Source organism: Dendrobates tinctorius, unplaced genomic scaffold (assembly GCF_039654945.1).
Source record: "Dendrobates tinctorius isolate UK_male_01 unplaced genomic scaffold, ASM3965494v1 ptg000240l, whole genome shotgun sequence".
In the NCBI taxonomy this organism is placed as follows: domain Eukaryota; kingdom Metazoa; phylum Chordata; class Amphibia; order Anura; family Dendrobatidae; genus Dendrobates; species Dendrobates tinctorius.
Genome location: NW_027361907.1, coordinates 4,047,206 through 4,068,908, shown reverse-complemented (window position 1 = coordinate 4,068,908; position 21,703 = coordinate 4,047,206). Strand labels below are relative to the sequence as shown.

The following is a 21,703-nucleotide window of genomic DNA, read 5'->3' as shown; positions in this document are numbered from 1 at the left end:
AATAAAAAAATATAAAAGTTTAAATCACCCCCCCATTCGCCCCATTCAAAATAAAACAATAAAAACATGCACATAATTGGTATCGGCGTGTTCAGAATCACCCAATCTATCAATATATAAAAAGAATTAATCCGATCGGTAAACGGGATAACGATAAAAAAAAAAATCAAAACACCAGAATTATGTTTTGTTGGTCACTGCAACACTGCATTAAAATGCAATAACGGAAGATCAAAAGATCATATCCACATCAAAATAGTATCAATAAAAACGTCAGCTCGGCACGCTAAAAATAAGCCCTCACCCAGCCCCAGATAGTGAAAAATGGAGACGCTACGGATCTTGGAAAATGGTGACTTTTTTATGTCAAACTTTGGATTGAACTTGTAATGACCTGGAGAATCAAAGGTAAGAGATCGACCTGGTGCACAATATTCACATTGGTGAAAACTCTTCATATGATGGCTCTTCTACATTTGCTGAGCATGTCTTTACGTAATGTATACCTGGTAAGCCAGTGTCTCCTGTCAGACCCTTGATTCCTCTCTCTCCAGGAATTTCCATTGTTTCTCCTATTTGTCCTATGACAAGAAATACAATACAGCAATAAATCATTTTGCACTACATTCTATTGTCAGCAAAGAAAACAAAATATAGAGCGAACATACCTCTATCTCCAAAAGTACCTCTTTCCCCTGGCAGGCCAAACATACCAGGCATGCCCTTGGAGCCCTGTGTGTGTGAAAACAATGAATGACAATGTCCATAACATATGTAAGTCTTATTAAGCACCTTTATTGGAACACCATAGTAATATATTGGGGTTATCCTAACCCCTACTTATCTTTGCTTTGTGAATGACATGGTTTTTTTTTTTGTGTATGAATGCTATAGAAATACTGTATAGTCAATCATTGAAATATGGGATAATTAAACACCAGAATACATGTTTTTGAGCTAAATATCGTGCAATTGGAATTCAATCAAAGTTTTGCGCTATTTGGCTTCTACATTTCACTGTACACAGCTGCTGTAGAATGAGCTAGTCCTGATGGTATCTTTAGTAACCTTATCTCTCTTCTACTGAAATCCTCTACGCTGATTTACGACTACATAAAAAATGTGGTCATAAGAAGAAAGATAAGAGCTACAAACTCATCACAATATGCTCACTGTCACCTGATCCTGCAGTCTGGTTAAGTCTGAAATGTACTGTAAAACACAGAAGAAGGAGAAGCAAAATGTTTACAAATTTTAATGAATGAATCCCAATTGCAAAAATGTTTTTTTTTTTTTGTTCTCAAAATACATGCATATAATTAAAAAAATGGCCCCACCACAGTCCTGAAGGTGTTCGTAGCCTTTAAAATGGTCATAAAGGCTAACAGAATACAATTATACTATTATTATGCCCAAAAGTCTTCTTTTATAGTTGTATTTTACATACACAGAATGGAGAAATTATCTATGTTTCTTCTTGTTTTTAAAAAAAAACATTTCCAAGTGAGACAAACTTACTCTGGGACCAGTAAATCCTGGGAATCCACGAATGCCTGGTGAGCCACTTTGGCCTGGAACCCCTGGAAAACCAGTATTTCCAAAATCTCCGCTTTCCCCTTTAACACCTTCGTCATAGTTGGGCATTCCAGGTGAGCCAGGCTGTCCAGGTTGCCCAGGATGACCAGGCATACCTTTATCGCCTAAAGAACAAGTCATATTTAGTAAACTGTACAAGCATTGAAGAAAATAATATTAAAATAAGAATGCAAAATGTCAGAATATTGTTTAGCTAATGTTTAGTAGATAACAATGTTCTTACCTTTAGGTCCTGTGAACCCTTTTAATCCATAAAGTCCCTCATCTCCTTTCTGTCCTTTCATTTTCATTAACATTTCTGGCTCCACTTCAGGTTTACGTCCAGGTGGGCCGCTTTCCCCTCGATTACCTTAAGGTGTACAAGTGGATAAAACTTAACTTTATTTTGTTACTATGCTAAAGTTCTTGATCTAGAAATCTAAAGTGCATCTGTAAGGTGACTTTTCAGAATAAACTGTTAGGTGATTCTGGCCATCATATGATTTGTATGCTGCATTTTTTACCAGCAGGCTCTACATTTAATTTTTCAGTTGTTTGTGAACCAGTGTGTGGATTTGAAAGTTGCATGGAAGACATTATACTTAGCAGTGTAGCTATGAATCGAGCACCTGAGTAAATAAAACAGAAGAATGTGGTAGCATGGGTCTGTGCTCATGTAGGGAAGGTGACCTGACGGACGGACTTGTCAGCAAGTAGGAAAGAGGGTTTGCACATTTTAGACAGATAGCAGTTATGACAGTGGGGAAACAGCTAGGAAAGTGTAGGTGACGTGCAGTACCTTGGGTTGACCACTAGATGGCAGGGAGGAGTGTAAGTTCAGGACTTAACAGCAGCTTAGGGCTTTAGAAACCGTTGGTCATGGGGGGCGGAGTTACAGGGAACCGGGAAAGTTATAAATTTGACAGGAGGGTTCCAGAAAGTTCCAGTCCCCGGGAGGTGTTCAAGAGACAAGGAGTCTGTGACAGTGTGTTTGCTGTGAGGAGAGCCAAACCAGGGGACTAAGGAGAGAGAAAGTCAGGGGGGGGGTCCTGACATGAATTACCGCAGTACAGACGAGACCCCGGGGAAAAGCATACCGTATTGAAGACAAAAACTGACCAGTAAAAGTGCTGATGGTGTACGGGCCTAAGGCGGCCACAGTGTCTGTGCTGACAGGATCGTTGCTCAGTGAAAAAAGGGACGGTACGTGTGTTTACGTCCCTGGTGGAAAAGTACGGTGTGGGTAGCGAGGCCTGGAAACGGAGGCCCGTGAAGGTATTACGTGTACTGCTGAGGCCGTCAGTCGGACGGTAAGGAATAAACTTGGACCTGTTGTACCCGAAACCTGCCTCCATCTTTTGTCTGCGACGTCTCTGCACGGTATATAGAGGGACCACCCCCCCAGCCCGGCCCACGACCCTACACTCACTCCACCACACTCCCTTTCTCTTCCCCTCTCCATAGACTTCAATAGTTGTAATCTCATCCTTCAATTAACTTTTTTTTTTAAAAGTGAATGATCATTTGATTATTTCAGGAGACGGGGAGAGAAGACATAACATTTAAGTGGGGGATGAAGCAGATTTCTCTGAATGTTTCTTCTTGTTTTTACTATTGATTTATGAAAAGTTTGTTGAAACAACAGCAACCACTTATCTGATCTAAAGAAGAAACAGTGTACAGTATAAGGCTACTTTCAGCCTAGCGTACTGAAGCGCAGCGCAGGGCCGCCGCTAAGCCCAGCCCCCGGCCGCGCCTCCTCCGGTCAGCTCCTCCGATGATCGCATGACGCAGCATGCGATCAAGCGTACCCTATATTTAGCGATGGGTACGCTGGCCGTGCGCTGGTATGATTTTGACGGTGCTTGCGCCCTTTTGGCGCTGCGCCGAGCGCACAAAAACATGCCGGCAAAATCATACCAGCGCACGTCAGCGTACCCAATGCTAAATATAGGGTAGGCTGATCGCATGCAGTGTCATGCGACCATAGGAGGAGCTGACCGAAGGAGACGCAGCCAGGGGCGGGGCTTAGCAGCGGCCCTGCGCTGCGTCTCAGTACGCTAGTCTGAAAGTAGCCTAAAGCAACAATAGAAATAATAAAAGGAAAGTAGGCACATTTCAGGGAGGGTCATTGACTATGAACTATGCTGTTCAAAGCATCCTAAAAAAAACAAAATCATTGGTATTGTTTTTGAGGCATGAAACTGATAATATAATAAGATATAGGTATAATGTATAGTACAGTGGGAGAGGAGTCAACTTATTACTATCAGTAAATTTTTTTGTTGAAAAATTCCAGATAAAAAAAATATAATTAGGACTACTGTATTTTTTTGGACTATAAGACGCACTTTTTCCCCAAAAATTTTTTGGGGAAAATAGGGGTGCGTCTTATAGTCGGAATATACTTACAAGCAGTGTGGCGGCAGCAGGAGTCGGGCGATTCTGTGACGGTCCCGGTCCGACTCTGCAGGGCAATCACACTCCCTTCCCAGGCTGGTGCGGTGGTGCGGCAGGTTTGGCGGTGCTCTGTTGTGCTGGGGATCAGCTGGCATTTTGTGATAACCCGCACATCCATTGCTGCGCAGTGATGGCCTCCGGAAAAATGGCCACCAGGGCAAGGCATGCTCAGAGCACTGCTGAACCATAGAGCATGTCTAAACCTGTCGCACCAGCCTGGGATGGGATTTCCCGGAAGCCATCGCATTACAGCAATGGATGTGCGGGAGCTCCGGGCTTTCAGAAAATGTCAGAGGAGCCCCTGCACCACCAGCACCGCCGAACCTGCTGCACCAGTCTGGGATGGGAGTCATATCACCGGACCACCGAACACCGCCTGTGACCATGCTCCACCAGCGCTGCCGATATCCCCGGTAAACTGAATTCGGAATGTAAGACAGACTCCCATTTGACACATTCATTTTTGTCCCCTATTTTCCTTCTGAAAATTTGGGGTGCGTGTTATGGTCTGATGCGTCTTATAGTCCAAAAAATACAGTATATTGTATATTTGTTATATAGAATCTCAAAGCCTGCAGCAGATATTTTATAATAAATGCACTTAGTACATTTTAGAATGAATAACTGAAATGTCAAAAGCTCGATATGGATATAGAGATAGAAAGTAACAAAGTGGTAGAATTTATTCTCTTGTTTTACAATTTACCTTTTGCTCCTGAAGCTCCTGGAAGCCCGCTAAGTCCTGGTAAACCAACATTGCCAAGTTCTCCTTTAACTCCACTCCAAGCAGGACTTCCTTTTTCTCCCTTCATTCCTTCAAATCCTGCCATGCCAGGTGAACCTTTTGCTCCTATTACAAGGTAATGGTAAAAAAAAACTTCACTCTTAGGCTGTGTGCACGCATTGCAGATTTGGTGCATTTCTGTCACGTTTTTTTCTGCACGAATTTGTTACGAAACAAATGCCAACAAAGTGAATGAGAAACCTGAAGTGTCATGCACACGTTGAGTACGTTTGACTTGCAGATTTGGTGCAGAAAATAATCTGCTCCATGTCAATTCTCTGTATATTTTTGCCCTGTGTTTTTCACCATTGACTTCACTCAAATCAATCAAAACACAATATTATAGTTTAACACAAGAGCATAGTTTGGTGTTTTTTTTTTGCTTTTACCTGTACGGTTTATCTCCATTAGTACAGTTAGGTCCATATAGATTTGGACAGAGACAACATTTTTCTAATTTTGGTTCTAGACATTACCACAATGAATTTTAAACAAAACAATTCAGATGCAGTTGAAGTTCAGACTTTCAGCTTTCATTTGAGGGTATACACATTAAAATTGGATGAAGGGTTTAGGAGTTTCAGCTCCTTAACATGTGCCACCCTGTTTTTAAAGGGTCCAAAAGTAATTGGACAGATTAAATAATTGTAAATAAAATGTTCATTTCTAGTACTTGGTTGAAAACCCTTTGTTGACAATGACTGCCTGAAGTCTTGAACTCATGTACATCACCAGACGCTGTGTTTCCTCCTTTTTGATGCTCTGCCAGGCCTTCACTGCGGTGGTTTTCAGTTGCTGTTTGTTTGTGGGCCTTTCTGTCTGAAGTTTAGTCTTTAACAAGTGAAATGCATGCTCAATTGGGTTGAGATCAGGTGACTGACTTGGCCATTCAAGAATATTCCACTTCTTTGCTTTAATAAACTCCTGGGTTGCTTTGGCTTTATGTTTTGGGTCATTGTCCATCTGTAGTATGAAACGATGACCAATCAGTTTGGCTGCATTTGGCTGGATCTGAGCACAGAGTATGGCTCTGAATACCTCAGAATTCATTCAGCTGCCTCTGTCCTGTGTCACATCATCAATAAACACTAGTGACACAATGCCACTGGCAGCCATGCATGCCCAAGCCATCACACTGCCTCCGCCGTGTTTTACAGATGATGTGGTATGCTTTGGATCATGAGCTGTACCACGCCTTTGCCATACTTTTCTCTTTCCATCATTCTGGTAGAGGTTGATCTTGGTTTCATCTGTCCAAAGAATGTTCTTCCAGAACTGTGCTGGCTTTTTTAGATGTTTTTTAGCAAAGTCCAGTCTAGCCTTTTTATTCTTGATGCTTATAAGTGGCTTGCACCGTGCAGTCAACCCTCTGTATTTACTTTCATGCAGTCTTCTCTTTATGGTAGATTTGGCTATTGATACGCCTACCTCCTGGAGAGTGTTGTTCACTTGGTTGGCTGTTGTGAAGGGGTTTCTCTTCACCATGGAGATTATTCTGCGATCATCCACCACTATTGTCTTCCGTGGGCGCCCAGGTCTTTTTGCCTTGATGAGTTCACCAGTGCTTTCTTTCTTTCTCAGGATGTACCAAACTGTAGATTTTTCAACTCCTAATGTTGTAGCAATTTCTCGGATGGGTTTTTTCTGTTTTTGCAGCTTAAGGATGGCTTGTTTCACCTGCATGGAGAGCTCCTTTGACCACATGTTTCCTTCACAGCAAAACCTTCCAGATGCAAGCACCACACCTCAAATCAACTCCAGGCCTTTTATCTGCTTAATTGAGAATGACATAACGAAGGGATTGCCCACACCTGTCCATGAAATAGCCTTGGAGTCAATTGTCCAATTACTTTTGGTCCCTTTAAAAACAGGGTGGCACATGTTAAGGAGCTGAAACTCCTAAACCCTTCATCCAATTTTAATGTGGATACCCTCAAATGAAAGCTGAAAGTCTGAACTTCAACTGCATCTGAATTGTTTTGTTTAAAATTCATTGTGGTAATGTCTAGAACCAAAATTAGAAAAATGTTGTCTCTGTCCAAATATATATGGACCTTATGTGCTCCACGTGCAATGCTACTCAATGTGCATCTTGTGAGATGTATGCATGCCTTGAACAGCTGTTTGAGGGTGAATATGTCTGCACTCAAAGCTAGCGAGTTACATGTTTGGAAGCCCAGGTAATGGATTTAAATGTGCAGCTGGCAACACTCATTGCCACTGCATTACAAATCTGGAGAGAAGATTAGAGCTCACTGAGGTTGCACTGGCTGGGGCCAGTGATGTGGAGGAGGGTGGAGGTGGGGAAGATCAGGACAGAGAAGTATGCAGCTGGATAAATGTTACAAGAAGGGGTAGGGGGAAAAGTGTCAGGGAGCCCAGTCCTGATCTGGTACAACCTAGTAAATATGCCTGTTTGGTTGATATTAGGAATGCAGGACCAGGACTAGGATCACTGCAGCAGGACATTGCTCCTAGCAACCAGGAAAATGACTGCTGTAGAAAGGAGGGAAATAGGAGTGCCGCAAAGGCCAGAAAGATGTTGGGGGTAGGGGACTCATTTGCCGCTGAGTCCGTGAATGCCGAACAGTGTGTTGTCTGCCGGGTGCTCGGGTTTGACATATTGCGGATCGGACAGACAGATTGCTGGGTGGGGCTGGGAAAAACCCAGCGGTCATGGTACACATTGGTGCCAATGTGTTTTCAGAAATACTGCCAGTGTAACAAGCATCACTAGATAGGCAGTTGAAGCTTAGGGAGATAAATAAGTGGCTTAGAAATTGGTGAAGGAAGGAAGGGTCTGGGTTCCTGGAGAACTGGGCCAACTTCTCTGTCAGCTACAGGCTTTATGGTAGGGACGGGCTGCACCTCATTGGGGAGTATGCAGCTGTGCTTGGGAAAAAATGGTAAGACGGATATAGGAGTTTTTATGATAGGATCTGGGGGAGGGATGGTAGTTGTGTTAAAAAGAGGATAGAGTAGACAAAAGAGAGAGGAGGTAGGCAGTAGGGGTAAAAGCGGATTTGAGGGGCTGGGATATGCATTAAAAGCAGGGTGCTGAGTAGGAGTAACAAATGTGCTAATAATATTAAATGTCTGCTGGCAAATGCAAAAAGTCTAGCAAACAAAATGAATGAACTGGAGACTCTTGTGACGGTCACAGAATACGATGTGGTGGGCATAACGGAAACCTGGCTTGACGAGAGCCATGAATTGGTAAGAGAGTTACACTACATTTAGAAAGGACAGGAAAGATAAAGGTGGAGGGGTGCGCATATTCATAAAATCCACATTAAAACCTGTGCTCAATGAAGACATTGGGGGGAGTTACAGCAACGTTGAGTTACTATGGGTAAATGTACATGGGAATGGCAATAATGGAAAGCTGTTAATTGGGGTTTGCTATAAGCCTCCTAATATAGCTGAAAAGGTAGAGGATGAACTGCTGTAGCAAATTAAAAAGGCAGCAAACAGTAATAGGGTTCTTATAATGGGGGATTTTAACTATGCAGACATTGATTGGGACATAGAATCTTCTGGTTGTGCTAGAAGCTACATTTCTTTTCCACAGTTCAGGACAATTACCTCTCTCAGCTGGTTGATGAACCAATCAAGAGAGGTAATCGGTTGGATCTGGTTCTGTCAAATGGACCAGATGCAATTTCAGATGTACAGGTCAGGAAGCATTTGGGAAGCAGTGATCATAACATGGTAAGTTTCAATGTAATTTTCAGTCAAACATTCAAAAGGGGAAATGCCAAAACCTGCAACTTTAAGAAAGCGGATTTCAACAAATTAAGGGAAGAGCTTAATCGTGTAGACTGGGACCATGTCATGGTAACTGGGGATACCGAACATAAATGGGGCATTTTTAAGGAAATACTACTAAAGTCCTGCAGAAAAATGTAATAAGTTTAATAAGACACAAACAAAGGGGATTCAAAATCTTGAAAGTCGAGAATACTGAAATAGCATTTCTGCAGTATAAAGATCTAAATAAGAAATGTATATAAGAAATCAAGCTAGCAAAGTTATCTACGGAGAAACAAATCGCCAAAGACATTAAAATAAATTACAAATTTTTTGTATAAATACATCAAAGCCAAAAAGAAAAAAATATTAAATGATGACAACAACAAGATAATTACAGAGGATAAAGAAAAGGCTGAGATATTAAACAGGCACTTTTCATCCGTGTTCACCAATGAACTCTTTGTTACAGGGATCATTCAACAAGGCAAACATCAAAATTCACAACCTGAGATAACTAGTTTAACACAAAAAGAAGTGCATCTACATCTGAACAATTTAAACATTGACAAATCCCCCAGCCCGGATGGCATTCATCCACTGATACTGAGGGAATTGAGCTCAATAATTGACAGACTGTTAGGAACCCTGAAGGTGAACCCACTGGACCACGGCAACGAACCTCCCCTGGACGAGCGGACCAGGTGGACCACCCCCTATACAGGGAGTGTTAGGGACAGGCCCAGGGGAAACTATTACCGCGGCAGCTGGTACCTAGGGCAGAAGCACAGAAGACTGGACCGGGGTAGAACGGCAGGAACACAAGAGACTGGAGTGGGGTAGAACGGCAGGAACACAGGAGACTGGACCAGGGTAGAACGGCAGGAACACAGAAGGCTGGACCAGGGTAGAGCGGCAGGAACACAGGTGACTGGACCAGGGTATAGCGGCAGGAACACAGGAGACTGGACCAGGGTAGATCAGCAGGAACACAGGAGACAGGACCAGGGTAGAGCGGCAGGAACACAGGAGACTGGACCAGGGTAGAGCGGAAAGAACCAGGAGACTGGACCAGGGTAGTGCGGCAGGAACTCAGGAGACTGGACCAGGGTAGAGCGGCGGGAGCACAGGAGACTGGAGCTGCGGGCTGGCAAAGCAGTAACACTGGAACATAGAAGAGAACAGGCAACAAATGTGAGAGAGCAAGCCAGGGGACGAGACATGGAGGTAGCGGCGGCGAACGCCAGCAAGAGGGGCCAGAATCACAAGGGAAGGCAAGTGACGATCAGCCAGCGTCACTAGGGAGCGACGGCTTGATATGGGAGCATGGGGAGGAGATCCCGGGTCAGGGTCCTCCTGACCATAGAGAGGACCAGGAAGAGTGACCGGCTCAGAGAGGAGGAAGTGCTCGTGCATGGAGAGAGCTGCGGGGAGCGCGCGCCCGGGAGGAAGCAAGCGCTGTCGTCAGAGCAGGGGAACAGACGGGGACGCGCCGGAAAGCTGCAATCTGGTGAGTCTGACGGGGCACAGGGAGCAGTGGCACGGCAGAAGGAAGCGGTGACGTGACAGTACCCCCCTCCTTACGCGCCCCCCTCCCAAGGCTGGAAAGAAATCTTGCCAAAATCCGGGGAGCTTGAATGTTCTCCCGAGGCTCCCAGGATCTCTCCTCAGGGCCAAAACCTTTCCAATCGACCAGAAACAAGGTCTTTCCCCTTAGCCATTTCATGGCGAGAATGTCTTTAACCTCAAAGACATCATCGGCGGAAACAGGCAGGGGGGTGCGGGTGGTAGTGGCATGGAATTGGTTGAGGACCACAGGTTTCAGAAGAGAAACATGAAACGAATTGGAGATGCAAAGCGAGGCAGGGAGCTTTAACTTGTAAGAGACGTCGTTGATGCAAGACAAGACCTCGAAGGGTCCAACATACCGGGGACCCAATTTGTGCGAAGGAATCCTAAGGCGGATGAACTTGGAGGATAACCACACTCTGTCGCCAGGATGATAGAGAGGTGGGTCCAAGCGCCTTTTGTCTGCGTGTCTCTTCATCTGAACCTGCATTTGTTCGAGAGCGGTTTTGGTCTCCTGCCAGATCCTGGAGAACTCCCCAGACAGAAGATCTGCGGCCGGCACACCCGAGACAGGAGGAACTGGTAGAGGCACGCCTGGATGTAGCCCGTAGACGATAAAGAAGGGAGACTTGGCAGGAGATTCGTTGGCGTGGTTGTTATACGCAAATTCGGCCCATGGAAGCAAGTCAGACCAGTCATTCTGGTGAGCGTTGGAGAAGTGACGGAGGTAATTAACCAAAATTTGATTAGTACGCTCTGCTTGACCGTTGGTCTGAGGGTGATAAGTGGAGGAGAAATCCGCGTGATGTTCATAAACTTGCAGAGCGCTTTCCAAAATCGGGAGGTGAACTGGACTCCTCTATCAGAGACAATACGTTGAGGGAAGCCATGGAGACAAAAAATATGGTGGATAAAAATCTTCGCCAATTCAGGAGCCGAAGGGAATCAAGACAGGGGGATGAAATGGGCCATCTTGGAGAATCTATCCACAACGACCAAAATGACAGTACATCCAGAAGAGCGAGGTAGGTCAGTGATAAAGTCCATAGCAATGTACTGCCAGGGGGCCGAAGGAACTGGAAGCAGGTGCAAGAGTCCAGAAGGTAATTGCCTGGGAACCTTGTTTTTGGCACAGGATGGACACAAGGCTAACAAGCTACGAACATCTTGGGGAAGAGTAGGCCACCAATAGTAGCGTGAGACCAGCCGAAGGGTCTTTTTCAACCCAACATGGCCTGCAATCTTGGAAGCATGACCCCAATGCAGGACTCGTTTCCGGTTGGTCACTGGGACGAAGGTCTTATCCGGTGGTAGGGTACACAACCAGAGGGGTGCCACTGTGATGATCTTGGAGGGATCCAGGATGTGCATAGGGTCTTCCTCGGCATCGGTCGAAGGAAAGGATCTGGACAACGCATCAGCCTTGAGGTTCTTACTACCCGGGAAAAAGTGCAATTCAAAATCGAACCGAGCGAAAAACAAAGACCATCTTGCTTGTCGTGGATTTAGTCTCTGTGCCGATCGGATGTAAGCCAAGTTCTTTTGGTCCGTGTAGATCTTAAAAGGATGCACAGCTCCTTCCAAAAGGTACCGCCACTCCTGCAACGCCATCTTGATGGCCAAAAGCTCCCTGTCACCAATGGAGTAATTGCGTTCCGGAGAGGAGAACGTCTTCGAGAAGAAGCCGCAGGTGACCAGTCACCCGGACGAGGATCTCTGGGAGAGTACGGCTCCGGCCCCGATGACAGAAGCATCCACCTCCAAAATAAAAGGTTTGTTAGTCTCCGGGTGGTGAAGAACTGGAGCAGAAGCAAAGGCTTGCTTCAGGGCAAGGAAGGATTCTTCGGCCTCTGAGGTCCAAACATGCGGGTTGGCCCCCTTATGAATCAGAGAGGAGATGGGTGCAGTCAAGGACGAAAAATGAGGGATGAATTGCCGGTAGTAATTGGCAAAACCCAGGAATCGTTGAATTGCCTTGACTCCATGAGGTTGCGGCCAGTTGAGCACGGCTGACACTTTCTCTGGATCCATGCTTAAGCCTGAATCAGAACAAATGTACCCCAGGAACGGAAGAGAGGTTTGTTCAAAGGAGCATTTCTCCAGTTTCGCATACAAGCGATTCTCCCTTAGGCGTGAGAGAACTAGACGAACACTCTTCCTATGGGTAGCCAAATCCGAGGAAAAGACAAGAATGTCGTCCAGATACACTACCACACAAGAGTACAGGAGATCTCGGAAAATGTCATTCACGAATTCCTAGAACACTGCGGGAGCATTGCACAAGCCGAAGGGCATGACCAAATACTCGTAGTGGCTATCCCTGGTGTTGAACGCGGTCTTCCATTCGTCACCAGGGCGAATGCGGATGAGATTGTAGGCCCCACGGAGATTTAGTTTGGTGAAAATTCGTGCCCCCCGCAATCGATCGAACAGCTCAGGAATAAGGGGAAGCGGGTACTTGTTCTTGATAGTGATATCATTGAGGCCCCGGTAGTCGATGCACGGACGAAGAGCCCCATCCTTCTTCACGAAAAAGAAGCCTGCGCCTGCAGGTGAGGAAGACTTCCGGATAAAGCCTCTAGCCAGATTTTCCTGGACGTACTTGGACATGGCTCGAGATTCGAGAGGATTCAAGGGATAAATTCGGCCCTGGGGTGGTGTAGAACCTGGCACGAGATCGATGGGGCAGTCATAAGGATGATGTGGGGGCAGGCACTCTGCCTCCTTTTTGTTGAAAACGTCCGCGAAGGACCAATAGGCTGAAGGCAAATCCACAGGCGCCGCTGGAATCCTAGGTGACTTGATTGGCTGAACGGGAAGAAGACACGAAGAGTGGCACGACTGACCCCAACGAAGAATGTCCCCAGATCGCCAATCGAGGACGGGCTCATGGGTCCTTAACCACGGAAGACCTAAGAGGAGCGTGTGGAATAGCGAGGGCAATACCAAGAAGGCTATCTTCTCCCGATGTAGGGCTCCGACTTGTAATTCCACCTCTTCGGTGACCAGGGTAACGACCTCCTGCAGGGGAGCGCCCTCGAAAGAAGCTAACTGCTGAGGAGACTCCAAGGATCTGACAGGTATCCGCAACTTTTTGACCGCCTCGAGCTGGATGAAATTCCCGGCAGCCCCTGAATCAATATAGGCCAGCTCAGAGACGCGGGAGGAACCAAGATTCAATAGGACAGAAAGGGTCAAGGGGGGAGAGGTGTCACTAACACCTAGGGAGGCCTCTCTTACCTGTCCTAGGTGGAGGCGTTTCCCGGCCTCACTGGACAGGAGCGCAGAAGATAGGAGGAACTGCCGCAGTACAGACAGAGTCCCTTGTCGAACCTCTCCTGGCGGCGCTGCTCTGCCGGTTTGAGGTGATCTACCTGCATAGGTTCCGACGCCGGGACAGCGGAGGTAGAACCAAATCGCGGACCGGAGGGGCTGCAGGTTGCTAGGGAAACACGAGGAAGTCTTCTCTCCCTGGCAGACTCGCGGGAGCGCTCATGGAATCGCAGGTCAATGCGAGTCGCCAGGGAAATAAGATCCTCCAGGGACGTGGGAGTACCCCGACCCGCCAGCTCGTCTTTGATACGAGCAGACAAGCCCCGCCAAAATGCTCCCACCAAAGCCTCGTTATTCCACCCGAGCTCAGAGGCCAGGGTGTGAAACTGAATGGCATATTGGCCCACCGAGAGAGTACCCTGGCGGAGGTTAAAGAGGGACTCCGTAGTTGAGGCCAGGCGTCCCGGTTCGTCAAAGACCTTGCGAAAGGTCTCGAGGAACGTGGAAAGCTGAGAAACCACCGGATCGTCTCGCTCCCAGAGGGGGTTTACCCAGGCCAATACCTCGCCCTCCAAGTGAGATACCATAAAAGCCACCTTTCCAGATAGTGTACTTGTATACTTTTATTTTCCCAACGCGTTTCGAAGTTACAAACTTCTTCCTCAGGGGATGATATGTACATATCATCCCCTGAGGAAGAAGTTTGTAACTTCGAAACGCGTTGGGAAAATAAAAGTATACAAGTACACTATCTGGAAAGGAGTCGTTTTGTCTAGCAGCGCACGGTTAATCCGAAAATTATTTCTTTGATATCTGATGATTTATGGTCACGGCGTGGCCATTTGGATGTGCAGCAGCTTTGACCTCTATTCCTTTATGCCTCTAACTCTCCTGCCTTTGGTGAGTATAACAGCTTGAACTATATCTCTTTTACCTGGGTAAGACCCTATTGCGCTCTTTCTCTTTTAGTTTTAACCACATAAAAGCCACCTTGGCACGATCCGTGGGATATTGCTGAGGTAGCAACTCAAAGTGCAATTGGCACTGGTTAAGGAACCCCCTGCACAATCGGGGGTCTCCGCCATACCGCGGAGGCTTAGCTAAACGGGGCGGTGGGTGTGGAAGCGGCGCCTGAACGGGGGCAGCCGCGGCAGACTGGAGAGAGAAGAGTCGATTGTCCACCGAGGCCATATAATTTAAAATATGGCCCTGAGTATCGCGTTGCTGGACCAGTTCCTTCTGGGTGGCTGCTGAGGCACCAGCGGGATTCATGGCCTGATCGTACTGTTAGGAACCCTGAAGGTGAACCCACTGGACCACGGCAACGAACCTCCCCTGGGCGAGCGGACCAGGTGGACCACCCCCTATACAGGGAGTGTTAGGGACAGGCCCAGGGGAAACTATTACCGCGGCAGCTGGTACCTAGGGCAGAAGCACAGAAGACTGGACCGGGGTAGAACAGCAGGAACACAAGAGACTGGAATGGGGTAGAATGGCAGGAACACAGGAGACTGGACCAGGGTAGAGCGGCAGGAACGCAGGAGACTGGACCAGGGTAGAGCGGCAGGAACACAGGAGACTGGACCAGGGTAGAGCGGCAGGAACACAGGAGACTGGACCAGGGTAGAGCGGCAGGAATACAGGAGACTGGACCAGGGTAGAGCGGCAGGAACACAGGAGACTGGACCAGGGTAGAGCGGCAGGAACACAGGAGACTGGACCAGGGTAGAGCGGCAGGAACCGATGAGATTGGACCAGGGAAGAGCGGCAGGAACACAGGAGACTGGACCAGGGTAGAGCGGAAAGAACCAGGAGACTGGACCAGGGTAGAGCGGCAGGAACACAGGAGACTGGACCAGGGTAGAGCGGCGGGAGCACAGGAGACTGGAGCTGCGGGCTGGCAAGGCAGGAACACTGGAACATAGAAGAGAACACGTAACAAATGTGAGAGAGCAAGCCAGGGGACGAGACGTGGAGGTAGCGGCGGCGAACGCCAGCAAGAGGGGCCAGAATCACAAGGGAAGGCAAGTGACGATCAGCCAGCGTCACTACGGAGCGACGGCCTGATATGGGAGCATGGGGAGGAGCTCCCGCATCAGGGTCCTCCTGACCATAGAGAAGACCAGGAAGAGTGACCGGCTCAGAGAGGAGGAAGTGCTCGTGCATGGAGAGAGCTGCGGGGAGCGCGCGCCCGGGAGGAAGCAAGCGCTGTCGTCAGAGCAGGGGAACAGACGGGGACGCGCCGGAAAGCTGCAATCTGGTGAGTCTGACGGGGCACAGGGAGCAGTGGCAAGGCAGAAGGAAGCGGTGACGTGACAGTACCCCCCTCCTTACGCGCCCCCCTCCCAAGGCTGGAAAGAAATCTTGCCAAAATCCGGGGAGCTTGAATGTTCTCCCGAGGCTCCCAGGATCTCTCCTCAGGGCCAAAACCTTTCCAATCGACCAGAAACAAGGTCTTTCCCCTTAGCCATTTCATGGCGAGAATGTCTTTCACCTCAAAGACATCATCGGCGGAAACAGGCAGGGGGGTGCGGGTGGTAGTGGCATGGAATTGGTTGAGGACCACAGGTTTCAGAAGAGAAACATGAAACGAATTGGAGATGCAAAGCGAGGCAGGGAGCTTTAACTTGTAAGAGACGTCGTTGATGCAAGACAAGACCTCGAAGGGTCCAACATACCGGGGACCCAATTTGTGCGAAGGAATCCTAAGGCGGATGAACTTGGAGGATAACCACACTCTGTCGCCAGGATGATAGAGAGGTGGGTCCAAGCGCCTTTTGTCTGCGTGTCTCTTCATCTGAACCTGCATTTGTTCGAGAGCGGTTTTGGTCTCCTGCCAGATCCTGGAGAACTCCCCAGACAGAAGATCTGCGGCCGGCACACCCGAGACAGGAGGAACTGGTAGAGGCACGCCTGGATGTAGCCCGTAGACGATAAAGAAGGGAGACTTGGCAGGAGATTCGTTGGCGTGGTTGTTATACGCAAATTCGGCCCATGGAAGCAAGTCAGACCAGTCATTCTGGTGAGCGTTGGAGAAGTGACGGAGGTAATTAACCAAAATTTGATTAGTACGCTCTGCTTGACCGTTGGTCTGAGGGTGATAAGTGGAGGAGAAATCCGCGTGATGTTCATAAACTTGCAGAGCGCTTTCCAAAATCGGGAGGTGAACTGGACTCCTCTATCAGAGACAATACGTTGAGGGAAGCCATGGAGACAAAAAATATGGTGGATAAAAATCTTCGCCAATTCAGGAGCCGAAGGGAATCAAGACAGGGGGATGAAATGGGCCATCTTGGAGAATCTATCCACAATGACCAAAATGACAGTACATCCAGAAGAGCGAGGTAGGTCAGTGATAAAGTCCATAGCAATGTACTGCCAGGGGGCCGAAGGAACTGGAAGCAGGTGCAAGAGTCCAGAAGGTAATTGCCTGGGAACCTTGTTTTTGGCACAGGATGGACACAAGGCTAACAAGCTACGAACATCTTGGGGAAGAGTAGGCCACCAATAGTAGCGTGAGACCAGAGCGGCAGGAACACAGGAGACTGGACCAGGGTAGAGCGGCAGGAACACAGGAGACTGGACCAGGGTAGAGCGGCAGGAACACAGGAGACTGGACCAGGGTAGAGCGGCAGGAATACAGGAGACTGGACCAGGGTAGAGCGGCAGGAACACAGGAGACTGGACCAGGGTAGAGCGGCAGGAACACAGGAGACTGGACCAGGGTAGAGCGGCAGGAACCGATGAGATTGGACCAGGGAAGAGCGGCAGGAACACAGGAGACTGGACCAGGGTAGAGCGGAAAGAACCAGGAGACTGGACCAGGGTAGAGCGGCAGGAACACAGGAGACTGGACCAGGGTAGAGCGGCGGGAGCACAGGAGACTGGAGCTGCGGGCTGGCAAGGCAGGAACACTGGAACATAGAAGAGAACACGTAACAAATGTGAGAGAGCAAGCCAGGGGACGAGACGTGGAGGTAGCGGCGGCGAACGCCAGCAAGAGGGGCCAGAATCACAAGGGAAGGCAAGCGACGATCAGCCAGCGTCACTACGGAGCGACTGCCTGATATGGGAGCATGGGGAGGAGCTCCCGCATCAGGGTCCTCCTGACCATAGAGAAGACCAGGAAGAGTGACCGGCTCAGAGAGGAGGAAGTGCTCGTGCATGGAGAGAGCTGCGGGGAGCGCGCGCCCGGGAGGAAGCAAGCGCTGTCGTCAGAGCAGGGGAACAGACGGAGACGCGCCAGGAAGCTGCAATCTGGTGAGTCTGACGGGGCATAGGGAGCGGTGGCACGGCAGAAGGAAGCGGTGACGTGACACAGACCTCTGTATCAAATTCTTAGACTTTCTTGTAAAAGGGGTGGTGCCACAGGATTGGAGGATGGCTGATGTGGTACCACTATTTAAGAAAGGTAAGAAGGTGGATTCAGGCAACTACTGTTCGGTAAATCTGACATCAGTAGTGTGCAAAATTTTTGAGGGTATTATAAGAGATGACTTGCAGAATAATATAGTGTATTATTATATATAGTGTATTATTATATAATAATATAATAACTGACAACCAGCATAGTTTCATAAAGGATAAGTCATGTCTAACTAACATGTTGGGTTTCTATGAGGAGGTAAGTGCAAATCTGGGTATTGGTATGGCAGCTGATGTAATTTATCTGGACTTTGCAAAGGCATTTGATACAGTTCCACATAACAGCCTTATACTGAAGCTACAGAAGCAAGGACTGGGGGAAATTATATGCAGATGGGTAAGGAATTGGCTAAATGACAGGAAACAAAGAGTTGTCATAAATGGTACGTTCTCTAAATGGGATACAGGCAGCAGTGGGGACCACAGGGATCAGTCCTAGGACCGATTCTTTTTAACCTCTTTATTAATTACCTTGTGGATGGGATTGAGAGTAAGGTGTCAGTCTTTGCTGATGACACCAAACTATGTAGGATATTACAAAAAGAGAGATAAAATCCTGCAATCCCCTGTATAAATCACTGGTGAGGCCACATCTAGAATACGAGATCCAGTTTTGGCCTCCACATTTTAAAAAGGAAAGGAAGATAGAATCAGTTCAAAGATGGGTAACTAGATTATTATAAGGGGTAGAAGGCCTCTCATATGATGGAAGGTTGGAAAAGTTGGGCATGTTTAGCTTAGAAAAAAAGATGCCTCAGAGGAGATTTCATTTACATGCATAAATATACAGTATGTGTAGCCAGTCAAAACACAGGAAAGGGTTCTTTACAGTTAGAGCAGTCATACTGTGGAATGCCCTATCACAGGAGGTAGTAATGGCAGACACTATGACAGCTTTTAAAAAAGGGTTCGGAGATTTCCTTGATACACATAACATTGCGGGTTATAGTTAAATTAGTGACGAAATGTACAATTGGTGGAGAAAGGTTGAACTTCATTGACCTAGGTCTTTTTTCAACCTATGTAACTAGAAACGCAGAGTAAAAAGGCACCAAAAATGTGGCTAAAATGCACAGAAAAGTGTAATTTTGCAGCTGTGTTTGTGCTGCCATGAGATGCAGAAATGGTGCAGAAATTTTACTCAACATGTGCACATACCCTAAAAGGTTTTGGAATCAAAAGCTAGGCATTATGGAGAACATATACTAACAGACCACACTAAAGGCTTGTATAGGACTTTTATATTGATAACCTATCCTTAGGGAAGGTAAATAATATCTGATTGATGGGGTTCTGCCATGCAGCATCCACACTGATTGTCATGCCCACCATGTCCGTTATGCCTGTCATCCCCGCCATGTCTGTTATGCCGCATGATCCCTGGAGCAGTGTGCACTTGCACTGAACTATCATGCCCGGCATGTCTGGTATTCCGCATGACTCCTGGAGCAGTGTGCACGTGCACTGAATTCTCATGCCCGTTATGTCTCAAGCTGCAAGATCCCTGGAAGCAGTGTGCACACACACCTCGTGACTGTTGTCCTGCAAGATGCCTCGAGCAGTGTACATGCGCGCCTTACCTCATGGCTGCACACCGTTGCTAGGTAACCATCCGTCTCTGCTCTGATTCTGCAATCCTCTCTGTGTTCCTGGAGCCCCTGATCATGTGACCATTCCTATGTTCCAGCACTATCTGATTCTGCAATCCTCTTTGTATTCCTGGAGCCCCTGATCATGTGACCTTTCCTATGCTCCAGCGCTATCTGATTCTGCAATCCTCTCTGTATTCCTGGAGCCCCTGATTATGTGACCTTCTCTATGGTCCAGCCCAGTCTGATCCAGCAACGCTCTCTATGATCCTGGAGGACTGAACCGGAAGTCTTTCCCTGGTCCTGACCCGGAAGTGTAGGTGCTATGGTGCTATATCAGACCGCCCCTTCCTATGGTCGGGGCCTGAGTATCGTGTTGCTTCCCTGCATGGCTGCTTGGTCTGCTCAGTCGCTCCCTTTATTCTGTGCCCCTGCACTCTGCTCTGTAGTGCGTCTCTGCACACGCTATGAGCTTGTACTCTGCCTCTTGTCTCATGCCTTGTCTTGTATTTGTCCATTGTGCCATGTTTTGTCCTTGTCATGCTTGGACTTGTAGTCCTTCCGGTGTTCTCTGCCTTGCCTGCTTTGCCATGTCTTGCCTTTGCTATGCTTTGCCTTGTGGTCCTTCCTATGTTCTCTGTCTTTGCTTGTTCTTCCTTACTCTTACCTATGGTGCTCTGTTGTGCCTCCTGGCACACGCATCATTCCTCCTTTCTTACCTTTTGTGCTCTCTAGCACATTTCATGGCTAGTCTCAAAGTTCTTCCTTGACCCGGCTCTGGGCCTGTTAAATATTAATCGATTGGTAATTTCTTATTACACTCAGTTCTGTACATTGCTTTAGCTGACACTACATAGGTTATTCTTGGAGGTTTAGCTCATGGTAAAGGTCAACTCCATATATATAGACCACGTGCTCTAAAAGACGTATATATAAGGTGGGGGCTTACTCTAGGGGTCGCTCGCTCGCTCTCTCCTTCCCTATCACCATGAGACACACATTCGAGGAGTCATCTGTGCTGGGCCACGACATTGAATGGACAGCTGATATGTAACCTAATCGCCATGTGTTGCTTCAAGAGAGAAGCTACGTACTAAAGGACAGACGTCTTTTTCAGAGTTCCAGGAAAGAAGGTTACAAGCTTTACTATGAACAAATGGACAATCTCTTTATAATCATGCACTTATTTTTATGTTTTTCTGTAATAATCTTTCCTTTGATGGAAGAATCCAAATAAACCACTACATTTTTATCTGGTAACTAGTCCTGAGTATTTTATAAGATTACGCGTTTTTTTACAGGGCCTCGGCCTACGCTCCGCTGCTAGCTCTGTTCTCCTTCTGACCCCACTCTGTGCTTCTGCCTACGTTCTGCTCCTTGTTCCGTACCTTATCTTGCCTTGCCTTGTTTCTTGCTTTGCTTTGCCTTGTTTCTTCGTGTACCCTTTGCATGCGCCTGGTCTTCCTAGCCTCCTGCTTGTGCATCAGCCATGCCTGCCCTAGCCGTGCCCGCCTGCTTGTGCCTCAGCCGTGCCCGTTGTTCAGTGACAGCTGTGTCGCCTGTTATGCCCCAGCTGGGTTCGCTGGAGTCTTACCCGCCTGTCTGTGCTGCAGCCCGACCAGCTAGCCAGTGCCCCAGCCGTGCTCTCTGTGCTTCCTTGCACCCACGCTGTCTCTGCACTGCTTGCGTGCTCCTCTCTTAGCACGCGCAGGCCCTCGCCTGCCCCGTGGCATACCACCCCGTGCTTCTGTAAAAGTACGAGCAGGCCTTGCCATGTACCCTGTCGTGCCCTCTAGCACGCACAGGTCCTAGCCTATACCCTGACCCTGGCGTGCCCCTCTGCACGCGCAGGACTCTGCCTTGTACCCTGACCCTGGCGTGTCCCTCGGCACGTGCAGGACCTTGCCTCGGACCCTGGCGTGTTCCCTAACACGCACCATGCCTGGAGATCTGTTGTGCCTCCTTGCCTGTACCCTGGTTTGCCTGCTGGATTCCCAGAACCTGCCATCACTGCCAGAGATCGTAAGCATGAAGACTACAGCCTGATGGCCCCGATCCCTGCCAGTTGTCCGGAGTTCGATGCCATCATGTCCTTGCCGGTAACCGGGCTTGCCTTCTAGCACGTATCATTCCTTGGACCTTGGCGTGCCACGCACGCACCTTGCTGTGTTTGCCTGTTATCACGTTTTGCACTTAATGTTATCCTGAATTTGACTTAATGAAGATACCTTGAATTCACGTATTGTCTTGTTTCCTGCACGTCCTTTGTCGTCAGACA

At 47.9% G+C, this 21,703-nt stretch overlaps 1 protein-coding gene across 2 annotated transcripts in view; it reads right to left on the bottom strand.

Moving 5' to 3' along the window:
* Positions 1 to 21,703, bottom strand: part of COL4A2 (collagen type IV alpha 2 chain) — a 405,245-nt gene that overhangs the window by 70,141 nt on the left and 313,401 nt on the right. For both annotated transcript variants that reach the window (XM_073556824.1, XM_073556825.1), the window contains 5 exons: positions 4,742 to 4,885; positions 1,820 to 1,945; positions 1,519 to 1,700; positions 669 to 732; positions 507 to 581 (listed from right to left, as the gene is read on the bottom strand). In XM_073556824.1, the coding sequence (XP_073412925.1) occupies positions 507 to 581; positions 669 to 732; positions 1,519 to 1,700; positions 1,820 to 1,945; positions 4,742 to 4,885 (591 nt within the window). The remainder of the gene's footprint in view (positions 1 to 506; positions 582 to 668; positions 733 to 1,518; positions 1,701 to 1,819; positions 1,946 to 4,741; positions 4,886 to 21,703) is intronic.